Below are 14,236 nucleotides of genomic sequence, written 5' to 3' on the forward strand. Positions count from 1 at the left end.
TTTTGATATCCCCTTAAATTTTGTGCCCATCCTAGTCATGTTCCATCACGTTTTATTGGTTAAAGTAATTGCAGGGCCAGCCCAGATTAAAGGGCAAGGGAAATAAACTTCACTTTTTGGTGTGAGAGTAACAAAAGATTTTCGGCCATCTATAATCCACCTCAATCACCATATACGTTATAATAATGCTAATTTATTTGTAAGTAATAATTGTGCTTCCCTTAAACATTTTTAAAGGATTTATTAATATTTTATATTGATGCCTTTAATGAAGCTGAATGCTTATTTTTAGATTTATCATGGTATAAAACCAATCTCATTATGGAGATTTGGTGTTTTCTTCTTATATAAAAAATTTTTTAAAAGGAATTCTAGATAAAGAGATTTTTGAAGATAATTAGTTAAATCATGAAAACGAAATTATTTTAATCCACAACACAGACCAATATAGTATAAATGAAGTATATACTGAAGAGAATTAGAGAGTAGAACACTTTGCTCTTGTCCTAAAATTAAAAATAAATTATTCTCAAGTGACATATTTTTCTAATTTTTTGAATTTCTACATAATTATACTTAGAAAAAAATTTCAACTATATTTTGCAAATATAGTTGAAGTCACCTTGACATTAATATATAGAAAAAATTGCAAAGGAATTATGATGGAAATGTGAGGATAAAAATATGACAAGTGATCTAAGGCAGAATCAACTTTCTTTTCCTACTTATATTGTGTCTACTAGTGATGGGCAAAAATACTATTTTAAAAGACTTTTTTCTATTGCTTAATGTACTTGATTGATTCTTAGGTTTTGGTCTGAATTGTTTAATGGATTCATTTTTATTATGTGTTATTGTTCAATTACAACAGAACTTATTTCCTAAATATGATTCTATTTTCAGTCAATTTACGATGTTACATTGATTTATTCATTCGCATTTCAATAAACAAAGTTGTGAAAAGTACAAAAATTTGTAGCTTGCTATCCACAAACAATGAAAAGAACATTGCAATTAAGTTTGATGAAGTGAAGTATTTTTCTGTACAGGTAATGCTAATATCTCTTCTATATATTAGATTGTCTCTTTATAGTTCCAAATATTTACCCTAATTTTATTAATATCTTTTTTAAAAATGGGTATTTTGTAGTATTCTATTTTGATACAATGGGCTGTAGTGGGTTTATTTTTAAATAAACAGTTTACTGCAAAATGTGTAATCTTGGTGGACTTCCTCCCTGAGATGTTACTGTCTGTAGTTTTGTGTGTTTATTATGCATGTATTTGTCTCTATCTTACTCTTTCCTTCCCATCTACCATCTTCCACCCTATTTTTTTTTCATTTCCTACCCCTTTCCTTCTCTTCTCCCTTACATAGACTTTCTCTAATTATTTTTGCATGGATTAACATTCTTTTTTTAATAGAGACAGGGTCTCACTCTTGCTTTGGCTGGTCACTGTGCCCACCAAGTGTTGAGTATTAAATGTAATTTTTTGGCCGGGCACAGTGGCTCACGCCTGTAATCCTAGCACTCTTGGGAGGCCGAGGCAGAAGAATCGCTCAAGGTCAGGAGTTCGAGACCAGCCTGAGCAAGAGTGAGACCCCCGTCTCTACTAAAAATAGAAAGAAATTATCTGGCCAACTAAAAATATATATAGAAAAAATCAGCTGGACATGGTGGCGCATGCCTGTAGTCCCAGCTACTCGGGAGGCTGAGGCAGTAGGATCGCTTAAGCCCAGGAGTTTGAGGTTGCTGTGAGCTAGGCTGATGCCACGGCACTCTAGCCTGGGCAACAGAGCGAGACTCTGTCTCAAAAAAAAAAAAAAAAAAAAAGAAGTAAATGTAGTTCTTTGAGCATAGGTTTAAAAAACAGCAACAAAAAACAAAGCATAGTTTTGCTGGAGGCAATCTGTACTGTTTCTTTTACTTTGCGAATAGCTTCCCTAAGCTTCATTGGCAAGTTCTCAAGAATTGTGGGGATATTTAAATAATTTAAATAAATTTAAATAAAACTTGAAACTTTAATACTTGAAAATAAATGTAAAGTACATAATAGGGTACTTATCTTCGTTAGCATAATCAAATTTTGTCCCTATATTTATTTAAATAGGCACTATTAGTTTGAGCACATTGAGAAGAGAGTTTTAATTGACTCAGAAAATTTGGGAATTACTTAGTAATAATTACATAGAAAATTGCACAAGCAAACAAAGAAACATAAAAAAGCAAGATACATGTCAATTCCAGAAAAATTTTTAAATGATATAGGAAAGAAAATATAATCATTGTAACTGTATTGTTAAAGTCTGGATGGCAGTTACACATATAAAATAATGTAAATAGTAAACATTGATCTAACAAAGAGGCATGTTATTTATATATTAGAGGAATGGAGAGAAAAGAAATATGAAATTTTTTTGGATAGGGTGTTGAGAGCTATTATTTTTCTTCTACAATAAGCAGTCAATAATATTTAAAACCAAAAAATCAATAAATAATAATATAAGCATGTTACTTTGAAACATGAAGGCAAAACCCAGAGAAATCCATTAAAAAGTTTGAAAAGGTGGCTTCTGAGGAGTGGAAATTAGGGAGTGGATAGGGTGATATTCTAAAATTATACCCAGGATTTAATTTATAGAGGTATGACTGAGTGACAATGTAGAGAAGCTGTTGCCATTGAAAAAAGAATTTATTACTTACATTTGTTACATGACACGATGCCAAGGGCCACAGGAGCACGGGAGAAGTATCAGGATGGTCAGCAGGCAGGAGGGAGGGGAGAGTCTAGGCCAGAGCCTTTTTGGGGTTTCTGTCAGAAAAACAAGGCAGGGCAAACAGTTTAGGATTAGCTAATTTGAATAATTCCAGGGGCTTTGGGCTATAGAGGTGGTCTCTAGTTTTCTAATACCTAGCGCTGGGATAATTTAGGGAAGGGGAAATACAGACTTGGTGTGTGAGAGTTAGATAAGGAGGTTGTTGGAGCTATAGACTTGAGATTGGTTGGTTTTCATATAAAAGATGTGCTTCTTGCTGAGCCTTTGCTTCTCTAGGAATTGTCTAGCCCTGGGAGGGGAAATCGTAGAGAGCTTTTTAAGATATCAAAACATCATAAAGTACACAGTTTTTTAAAAAATATGATTAATGTAGGTGGGAGAGGAGAAATTGTTCCTTTGTTTAACCATTGTAGTACTGTTTGACTTTTTAAACTATGTACTCTATAATTAAGATACAATAAAATTATATTGTATACACTTTAGGACATTAATTTGCCAAAACTTACAACATAGATCTAGGTTAAAAATATAAAAATCCATACAGACCAACAACTGAAAAGGAATAGTAAGTGGATTTAACTTAGTTTAATTGTTCCAAAAAACTGTTGATTAAGTAATGTTAAAACTCAAATTGAAGAATGAATAGTAGTGAATTTCTGGGTCTGGCCATACTGCAATAGCTGGTATTGGATTTATTCTCCTGCTCTGAACAGCTATGAAACTGAGAAAAATATACAAAGGAACTATTTTCCAGCATTGGACAGTGGAAAGCGGAGGGCTACAATTCTTAAGAGAAGGGAAGCACAGGGAGTGAGCTTCACATTTATTATAACTTTCTGTCTGGCAATGTTTCTGGTACAGGGAAGTGAAACCCAAGCAGAAAATGGCAGTGTTGCTGGGTGGGAGAAGCAGAGGCTGAGAAAAGGAAACAGAGATGACAATTTAGGGGGGGCTGGAGTCTGTGGAGAAGGGTACTAGTGAAGAGGGAACAGCAGATAAAGAGCCCAAAAAATCTGTGTGGTTATCCCACTCAGGTTCTTGGCTGAATCCTAAGTTGTGTGTGTACGAGGCAAGCCTCTAGAAGAAACTATAGAGAAGAGATGCTGGAGGGCTGAAAACTGAATAGAGATTTCAGAATCCTTAAGGGTCTGACTCAGCTGAAGTGAAGCGACCTCAATGAATATTCCCAATATTCAGTTGAGATCCCAGAAAGGCCAAGACTTAGGAATAAGGACTATCTATGTTCTAAGGTTAAGGGTTAAATCCCAGGATCAAGGACAAAAACTGAAATAGACCCATCCTCAAACCAAGCCTCCATAGGACCAACATGATCTGCCAGTAATTAATTGCTTTCCAGAAAAGAACTCGATACGTTTTAGAGCAAGATATAAAAATCCAGAGAATCTATCATTATAATGTCCATCATACAATAAAAAATTACTAATTATGGGGAAATAAAAACAGTCAATAGAGGTAAACCTACAGATGAGCCAGGTGTTCAAATTAGCAGACAAGAACTTTAAAATAACTATTATAAATGTGTCAAAGTGGAAAAGGTGGCCGAAATGGGTATCAGAATGGGAATGTTAAGGAGAATTGATAACTCTGAAAAGAACCAAGTAAAAATTCTAGATCTAAAAAATACAATATTTGAAATGAATTCATTTGAAGCACTTAAAAGTATTCTGGACAGAGTAGGAGAAAGGATCTGTGAAGTGAAAGACCGGTCAATTGGAATTATTCAAATTGAAGCTCAGAGAGAAAAAGATTGAAGAAATGGAATAAACCAGTGGGACACTATCACTCAATTTACAGAAGGAGAGAAGAGGAAATAATTAAAGGACTAATGGCCAGACTTTCCCAAATTGATGAAAGGTGTCAATCCATAGATTCAAGAAAGTGAACCTCTAGCAGATAATTATAGAAATGATTACACCTAAGTACATTCCATTTAAACTGCTGAAAACCGAAGATAATGAGAAAATCTTAAAGGCAGCCAGAGGGAAAAAACACATTACATTCACGTGAACAATAAGAATGTCAGCTGCCTTTCCATCAGAAACAACAGAGGTCAGAAGATAAGGGAATGCCATCTTTGAGGTGCTACGGGGAAAAAAAGTCAGCCTAGCCTAGATTTCTGTATCTAGTGAAAATATTCATCAAGAAGATGCTGAAATCATCAGATTGGTGTTAACTGATTGACACATGTATGCACATATAGTAGTAACGTTCATCGGGTGTTGGCAGGTGGGAGCCTGGAAGAGGGGATGGGAATATACACACCTAATGGGTGCGGTGCGCACCGTCTGGGAGATGGGCACGCTTGAAGCTCTGACTTGGGTGGGGCAAAGGCAATATATGTAACCTAAACATTTGTACCCCTGTAATATGCTGAAATAAAAATAAAAATTAAAAAAGAAGATGGTGAAAGACAAAAGCTGTGAGAATTTGTACCTGGAAGACCTGCATTATAATAAATGTCAAAGAAAGCTTCAGATTTGAGAGAAGTTATGCCAGATAGAAGCTCAGTTGCATAGGAAGTAAGAATACTGGAAATGGTAAATTTGTGCCTAAAAATACAAGACTATTTAAAATATTTTCTCCAAAAGACCATTGAGTGTTTAAAATAAAATAATGAGGCCGGGCGCGGTGCCTCACGCCTGTAATCCTAGCTCTGGGAGGCCGAGGCGGGTGGATCGCTCGAGGTCAGGAGTTCGAGACCAGCCTGAGCAAGAGTGAGACCCCGTCTCTACTAAAAATAGAAAGAAATTATCTGGCCAACTAAAAATATATATACAAAAAAAAAAAATTAGCCGGGCATGGTGGCTCATGCCTGTAGTCCCAGCTACTCGGGAGGCTGAGGCAGTAGGATCGCTTAAGCCCAGGAGTCTGAGGTTGCTGTGAGCTAGGCTGATGCCACGGCACTCACTCTAGCCCGGGCAAGAAAGTGAGACTCTGTCTCAAAAAAAAAATAAATAAATAAAAAATAAAAAATAAAAAATAAAATAAAATAAAATAATGAAAATAAATGGTAGGACTTATATCAGATGTAGGAGGGAAATATATGGCAAGAATAGCACAAAGGATGAGGAGGTGTAAATAGAATTATACTAATGTACATGGTGGTTTAATTTTAATTTAAGATATATTGCGATATGTTAAGGATCCATATTGTAGTCCATAGAGCAACTACTAAAAATAAAACAAAAATGTATTTGGAAGGAAGAAAGGAGAGAAAGAGGGAGGAGCCCAGAGAGAAGGATGGAGGGAAAAGAAAGTGGAAACTAAATTAGCATTAAATTTGAAAATTATGAAAATGACAGTAAAACCTTAGGAAAGCAGGAGGAAGAAATTAATAAAAAGAAATGATTTATTTACAACAGTAGAAGTGTTAAAGAAATATAAGAATACAAGAGGTAGTTATTGATAAAACTAATACAGTAGACACAATTCGGGTAAGTCTCATCAAGAAAATTGTGCAAAACTTGAATATAGGTATAAATCTGGAGGCAGCTACAAAACTAAGAGAATACCATATAGAACTCTGTGCCAAAAATGTGAAAATATACATGAAATAGAATATTATATTTAAAAATATAAATTACATTATGTTTTAGATCTATCTTTTGTAAATAACATATAATTGGATTTTTAAATCCAATGTGACAATCTATCTTAACTATGCTGTTTAGTCTATTTAATGTCATTATAATAGATTAGAGTTTAACTTTCTATTTTTCCCAATCAAGATATGGATTTTTCTTCTTTTTTCTTCATTTCATTTTCTTCGGGATTGAGTACAGTTCACCCTTGAACAACTCAGGGGTTGTTGATGGGAGCGTTAACCCCCTACACAATTGAAAATCTACCTATAACTTTTTACTCCTCCAAAACTTAACTACTAATAGCCTACTGTTGATTGGAACCTTGTTGACAACTTAAACAGTTGATTAACACATATTTTGTATGTTATATGTATTATATACTATATTTTTATAATAAACCAGAGAAAAGAAAATATTATTAAGGAAATCATAAGGAAGAGAAAATATATTTACTATTCATTAGGTGGAAGTGAATCATCATCAAGGTCTTAATCCCTGTCTTCATGTTGAGTAGGCTGAGGAGGAGAAAGAGGAGAGGTTGGTCTTGCTGTCTCAGGAGTGGCTGAGGCAGAAGTTGTAGAGAAGGTTGAAGGTGAGGTAGGATATATAGACACCTTTGCTGTAACTTCTATTGAAAAAAATCTGCATATAAGTGGACCCACACAGTTCAAACACATGTTGTTCAAGGGTCAACTGTATTTTACAATTTCATTCTGTTTTTCTCCCTTCTTGTTTTAAATGGTTATCATAGAAATTATACGATGTATGCATATCAAATCCAATGTTTAACAATACCTTTATCCTCCTGGGCAAAGTAAGGCTCTTAGAAACTTTAATTCTATTTATCACCCTCAACTAATGTGTCATTGTTGTCTTATGTTTTCTATATTTTTTAATCATCTGAACTATAATTTGTATTTATTTAATTTATTCTATATTTGTTTCATTTACCTTCATATTTGCCACTTTAACCTTCTTTACAGCTCAGATCATCCTACTCAGATCACTTACCTTCTGTCTAAACTGTTTATTTTAAAATTTCTTCCTATGAGAGTCCATTGGTGACATATTTAATTTTTGTTTGCTTGAAAATGTCTTTATTTTATTCTCATTCTTGAATGGTATTTTTATTGAGTATAGAATTGTAAGTTTACAGTTATTTTCTGAAGTATCATCCCACTATCTCCTTGTTTCTGTATTTGTTGAAGAGAAATCACTTGTCAGTCTGTCACCATTGAAAATAATGTATCTTTTTCTGTGTGTATGTGTGTGTCTGTGTGTTTTGTATTTTTTTTTCTTTTTCTAATTTCATTCTGATGTGTCTATATTTGGGTTTCTATTTATTGTGTTGAGATTTATTACTTAAACTAGATTATTGATGTTCATCTGTTCTGGAAAATCCTTAGCTATTATTTCTTCAAATACTGCCTCTCTGCTTCATTTTCATGATTATTTTCTTTCCTGGAATTCTGATTAATATAGGTTAGATAATCTTATACTATCTTCCATGTCTTTTAACCTTTAAAAAAAAATTTTCCTATCACTCTGTCTCTCTGCCTTGCATCATAATAATTCCTCTGATCTTTATTCTAGTTCATTCATTCTCTTAAGCTGCATCTAATCTGTGGTTGAGTCCATGGGGTATTTTTATTCAATTATTTTAGTTTTCATTTCTCCAAGTTCTGTTTGGTTCTTTGTTAAGGTTTGCTAAATCATTTTTTATAGTGTCCTGTGCCAGGAGTGTATTTTTAGCTTATTTTGTATTCCTTTTAACATAGTAAGCATAGCTTTTTAAAATTTTAATATTTAAAGTTTTTGTGGGTCTGTTTCTGCTGACTCTCATTCATGGTGCCTTGTTTCCTTGCTGACTTAGTTAATTTTGGCTGTTATCTTCTCATTTTCATTAGAAAATTATTTGTGGAACTTCTTTGAGGTCTAGGATGAAAATAGCAGCTCCAAGGAAAATTTGTGTTTGCTTCAAAGGCACCTGAGACCACTACCAGTTTGGGAACACTTTAAACTGAATTCTACTTGAAAGTTTTTTTTAAATTTGTTTGTTTATGTATGTTGTGGCAAAACATACATAATATGAAGTTTACCATTCAAATCATTTTAGGAGTCTGGCTTGAAAGTTTTTATACCCTCCAGTGGATGTCAATGTAGGTTTCGATTTCACTGAACGGGTTTTTGTTTACCTTATTAACCAACTCCCCTTCCCCAGTTCTGCTCAGCAGTGCAACTTTCTTTGCAGCCTGTCATATAGGTGGGATGGGAGAAAGGTTTCTCCATTCACTGAAGCCATAGTCCTTTGGGTTTGTAGGTTTGTGGGAGGAGGTTTGGGCAAGGATCCTCTGTTAAATGTCCTGTGTCTTCTGTGCCTTCCAAAAATCTCAAAAACTACAGTTTCAGATCACTTGATTGGGAAGTGCCCTCAGGGCAAATGCAACTTCAGGGTATACTTTATCTCTCTTGAGAGTCTGCCAATACTTGGAGATTTATATGATTACTTGTTACTGTTTTATCAACCCTCTTATACTTTTAAGAAAATATTTTTAATATTGTATTCAGTATTTGTAGTTCTCTAGTGGACAGACTGGTTCTAATAACCTCGATGCCAAATTACTGAAAAACCGAGCCTGTCCTCTTAACTATTATACTAGGACAAAGGGCTTACATTACCTTTTTCTCATTTCTCAGGGGAAGACAGTTACAAATATACCTTTAAGAAGTCTCAGACAGACTCTGATCTCAACCGTGGGAAGAGACACCATAAAAGGACACCTAGAATCTTAGGAGTGGGAAAGCATGGGATTTTTTTCTAATTAGCAAAAGAATGCATAAATTTTAAAGGTTACATAATAAGGGTGTTGTGCAGGGTTGAGAGTGTCAAGTTCAGGTAATGGTATACATTTTACCAAAATGTTAAAGAACAGACACTGAAGAGGATTTTAGATATCCTTTAATATTGGATATTTAGATAACCTGCATTTGATTACCTGGATTATTTGGATTTCATATTGGGTATTGGATTACTTTTGGTAATGTAGTTTCAGTAGAGTGTTGAGGGTGAACTTTTATGTAGAGTTATTAAATAAAAAAAGAATGTAGGTAATGGATGTTTCAAAAAGACTGTAATTGATGTTAGATATAAACAAGATCTTGATTTTTGTTGAAGCCGAAAAGTTATAAAGCTAATGACATACAAAAATGAATCATTAGGTATGCAAATAATATAGTTTATAATGTATCTATTCAGAAATTGGAAATATAGACTGAAAATTTAATACTTCTTTTCATATATATGTTTTAATATTGAGGTTCCCAGACGTCATGATGATGAGCGGAATAATATTTACTTGGAACTAATGCACTATGACAATATAAAAAAATGTCCTCTCTTGTTAGGGAGTGTTCAGATACATCTTTATGAAGTAATTCAGGTATGTATCAAAATCATTTTTTTCACCTTGGTGTACCATGTTGTCTAGTGGGTTGTCCAGTTTGTTGTGATTTATTATACCTGATGGACTTTTTTGGTCTATTATCTGCCTTTAAACTCACGTGCTTAGGAAACAAAATCTCACTCTCTGGATTTCACAGAAAAAAAGAGTTGGTTTATAACAGCATAATGTTTTTAAAATTTATTTTCTAGAAAGTTAATGATACAACCTAAAAGACTAAGTGTAGCGTCTTTTGTTACTTTATATATTATTTATTTTAATTTACAAATAAGAATTGTATATATTTATCATGTACAGCATGATGTTTTCAATTATATGTACATTGTGGAATGGCTAAATCAAGTTAAACATGTTTTATTATGTTTCTGAAATGTTTTAAGATGTGACTCAAACTGCAAAATCTCTTAGTTGGCAGCATAAATTTCAGTTTAGTTCATTTATCCTTGGCTGGGCTATTTACAGTTTATGCATGTGTCTTTTAGGGGTCAGCCAAAGATTTGGGGAGCATTTATACACAGATTATGCAGTTGCTTCTCTCTTGCTTTCTCCTTACTAGGAGTCCTCCTCACTTTCTAGCAGCTGATTTTGTGGTTGCCCTAAACTCAGAGTAGAGAACTAATTGATTAGTGAGCATATATAAACAAATCTGAAGGATTTTTAGGAATAGTTGTTATGACATACAGCAAGGATTCCCTCAAAAACTAATGGGGTTACATCAAAAGACACAAGAGCCAGATTGCAGGGACTCCTACTGGCCAATTTCAGGATAATTTGAAAATGAAAAAGATTATTACAACATTCAGAATAAAGAAAAATCCATGAGTCCTTGGTATCTTCAGGAAAAAAAGAGGTAGCATGAGAAGAAAAAGGAAATTTTTTTAAACAAAAGAATACCAGCTAATGAATGTAGAAGGAATGACAGAAGTACAAATTTATTGTTTTTGCAGCTCTTTATAATGAATAATGATTACGTCAAGTAAGACTTAGCAATGGCACTAAAACCATTAGGTAAAAGGTTGTTGTGGAGCAAGATAGTTGTGTGGTGCCACAGTAACAGTGCATAGATTATTGCAAAGGAGAAACTCTTTCTCTACAATAGAGAGATATGGTAGTCACCACTTTAATCAAGAGCATGAATTTTGCATAGCTAACATTATAGATAATTTAACATCATATACTTTCCGTAGTGATACAGTATGAGATATGCAGCATTACCTATGACTTATTGTCATCAAAAGTGTTTAACACAAATGTAACCAAGCTGTATCTATAACTAACTTCAGGTTTACAGAAATTTAGGGAGGTAGGGAAAAAGTTAAACAATATCTTGAGGATATGATAAGATAGATACAGAAACAGGACATATCAGCTTAGATATTTTAAAAACTTAAGGTACCCAAAGGAAAAAAGATATTTTATAAAAAAGATACTTGCACTTGAATGTTTATAGCAGCACAATTCACAATCGCAAAGATGTGGACAAGTGCCTATCAATACATGAGTGGATCAATAAAATGTGGTCTATGTATACCATGGAGTATTACTCAGCCATAAAAAATGGTGAACGAATACCTTTTGTAACAACCTGGTTGGAACTGCAGACCATCCTTTTAAGTGAAGTGTCACAAGAATGGAAGAACAAAAACCACATGTACTCACTACTAAATTGAAACTTACAGATCAACATTCATGTGGACATATGGTAGTAAAATTCAATGGAAATCAAGCAAGTGGGAGGCAAGAGGAGAGGATGGGTAAATTCACACCTGACAGGTACAATGCACACTATATGGGTGATGGACATACTGACAACTTTGACTCTAACTTTACAAAAGCAATTCATGTAACCAAAACATTTGTACCCCCATAATATTCTGAAGTAAAAAAATTAAAAAAAACAAAACAAAACAATAAGCCTGTAGCCAGAGTAAGAAAAAAAGAAAGAAAATACAAATAAAAAATAAATAAATAAATAAATAAATAAATAAAATATTTAATGGTATGTAATTAAAATTTTAAAACAGACATGAAATTTCAAGTTTTAAATTTAAAATTCTGATATTTATGAATCAGATTTTAGAATTTTGAACAAAGTAATAACATTTTTGAAAACAAACAACAAAAAACCCACTTAAGGTCATTAAAAAAAATGAGGGAAATTGTAGATTTAAAGACAACTTTGAATCCAGATTTGAAAAAGATAGTTATAAAAGACATTCTTGGGATAATTAGAAAAATTTAAATATATACTGAATATTAGATAAAATCCTAGAGTTGTTAATTTTCTTATATGTGATACTGTGGTTATGTAGAAGAATATCCTTATTTTTACGGTATTCAAGGTAAGGTTTTAACATTTAGGAGTGAAGAGCAGTGATGGTTGGTTGCAACTTATAAATAGTTCAGCAAACATATATGTATACACACAGACTAAACAAACATGGCAAACTATTAAACAGTTTTAACAATTGTTAAACAAATGTTTGAACTTGTTTAATCTCCGTAGAGGGTCTATTGGTACTTATTGTGGGAGTCTTTTAATTGGTCTGTGTGTTTGAAAATTTTTGTAATAAGAGCTTGGGGAAAATCAGATAGCTTTCCAATACATAGCAAGAGGCATTGGGTGAAGAAGGAGGTGAATATATTGACTAATGAATAAAGGTAAGCAGCCAGGGATTCTCAAAAATATTTTGGGAGAGGATCTTTGGAAATCACTAAAATTCCTTTTTTTAGGCATCAAAAAAGGGACATTATTTATTAGTAACTTTTTTGTTGAAGGAAGCTTAGAAACTTGGACTAGAATTATATGTGCTAACTTTTCAATATTTATTTTTATAGGATCAATTTTTTTTAAATATGCTAACTTAATTTTAAAATACAGTGTAAAATTTTAAAATAAAAAAAGCATCCATTATTCCACAATTCTAAAATAACATTTCATTTTTCAGAATTTCTTTCCAATTTTTCTTGTAAACATAAGCAGAAAAATAGAAAATATAAAAGACTCAAATTCATGTTCTAGAATTGAAAATACAATTATCTGAAATTAAAATTCACTTGATGGACTTAGCAGAATGGAGATGCCAGAGGAAAGGCTATTTTTTTCTTATTAATCTCTTTAAAATTTATATGGCTACTTAAACCAAAAATTATAACCTTATATTTGAGATTTATAATGTTTATATATGTGATGCATATAACACCCATAGCCTAAAGCTTAGGGAGGACATGGGGTTTAAAGGACCTATATGATTGCAAGGTTTTGCATTTTCTCTGAAGTGGTGCAATGTTAACGCAATAAAGTTGAAGTCTCTATGTTGCTGCCTAATTCCATCTACTGCCTCCTCCCCTCTCCCCAAGAAAAAATAATGATTATCCTAAACTTTGTATTTATTATCCCTTTCTTTTTTCATAGCTGTACTACTTATGTACAGTTATAAAAATGTTATCATTTTATGTTTCTAAACATAGTATTTTTCTAATATTAATACACTTAATTGTATTAGCTAGTGCTCATTTTTTTGCTGCTGTGTACTGTTCTATGTGGGCATATTCCTCTATTTGCCTATAAATTATTTTTTTAGCTATTTATTTATTTATATTTAATTGACAAATAATAATTGTATATATTTGTAAAGTACAATGTGATATTTTGATCTATGTATACATTGTAAAGAGATTTAATCAAGCTAATTAATATATCTATCACCTCACAACTTATTTTTTTAATAATGAAAATGTTGAAAATCTGTTTTTTTCTTTTCTTTTTTTTTATTTCAGCATATTATGGGGGTACAATAGTTTAGGTTACGTATATTGCCCTTGCCCCCCGCCCCACGAATCAGAGCTTCAAGCGTATCCATCCCCTAGATGGTGCTCATTGCACTTATTATGTATGTATACACCTATCCCCTCCCCCCCACATCTGCCTGACACCCAATTAATGTTATTACTAAATGTGCTCTTAGGTGATGATTAGTGAAACCAATTTGATGGTGAGTACATGTGGTGCTTATTTTTCCATTCTTGGGATACTTCACTTAGTAGAATGGGTTCCAGCTCTATCCAGAAAAATACAAGAGGTACTATATCACCATTGTTTCTCATAGCTGAGTAGTACTCCATGGTATACATATACCACATTTTATTAATCCACTCATGTACTGATGGGCACTTGGGTTGTTTCCACATTTTTGCAGTTGTGAATTGTGCTGCTATAAACATTCGAGTGCAGATGTCTTTTTTATAGAATGTCTTTTGTTCTTTTGGGTAGATGCCCAAAAATGGGATTGCTGGATCAAATGGTAGGTCTGCTTATATCTGTTTAAGGAATCTCCATATTGCTTTCCACAAAGGTTGCACTAGTTTGCAGTCCCACTAGCAGTGTATGA

The 14,236-nt window shown here is 33.1% G+C and overlaps 1 protein-coding gene across 1 annotated transcript in view; it reads left to right on the forward strand.

Annotated features, from left to right (window-relative positions):
- Positions 1-14,236, forward strand: part of C2CD6 (C2 calcium dependent domain containing 6) — a 116,665-nt gene that overhangs the window by 12,889 nt on the left and 89,540 nt on the right. Inside the window, exons 4-5 of the mRNA XM_045559735.1 lie at positions 904-1,049; positions 9,702-9,824. Of these exons, the coding sequence (XP_045415691.1) occupies positions 904-1,049; positions 9,702-9,824 (269 nt within the window). The remainder of the gene's footprint in view (positions 1-903; positions 1,050-9,701; positions 9,825-14,236) is intronic.

This window comes from Lemur catta, chromosome 8, assembly GCF_020740605.2.
Source record: "Lemur catta isolate mLemCat1 chromosome 8, mLemCat1.pri, whole genome shotgun sequence".
NCBI lineage: Eukaryota > Metazoa > Chordata > Mammalia > Primates > Lemuridae > Lemur > Lemur catta.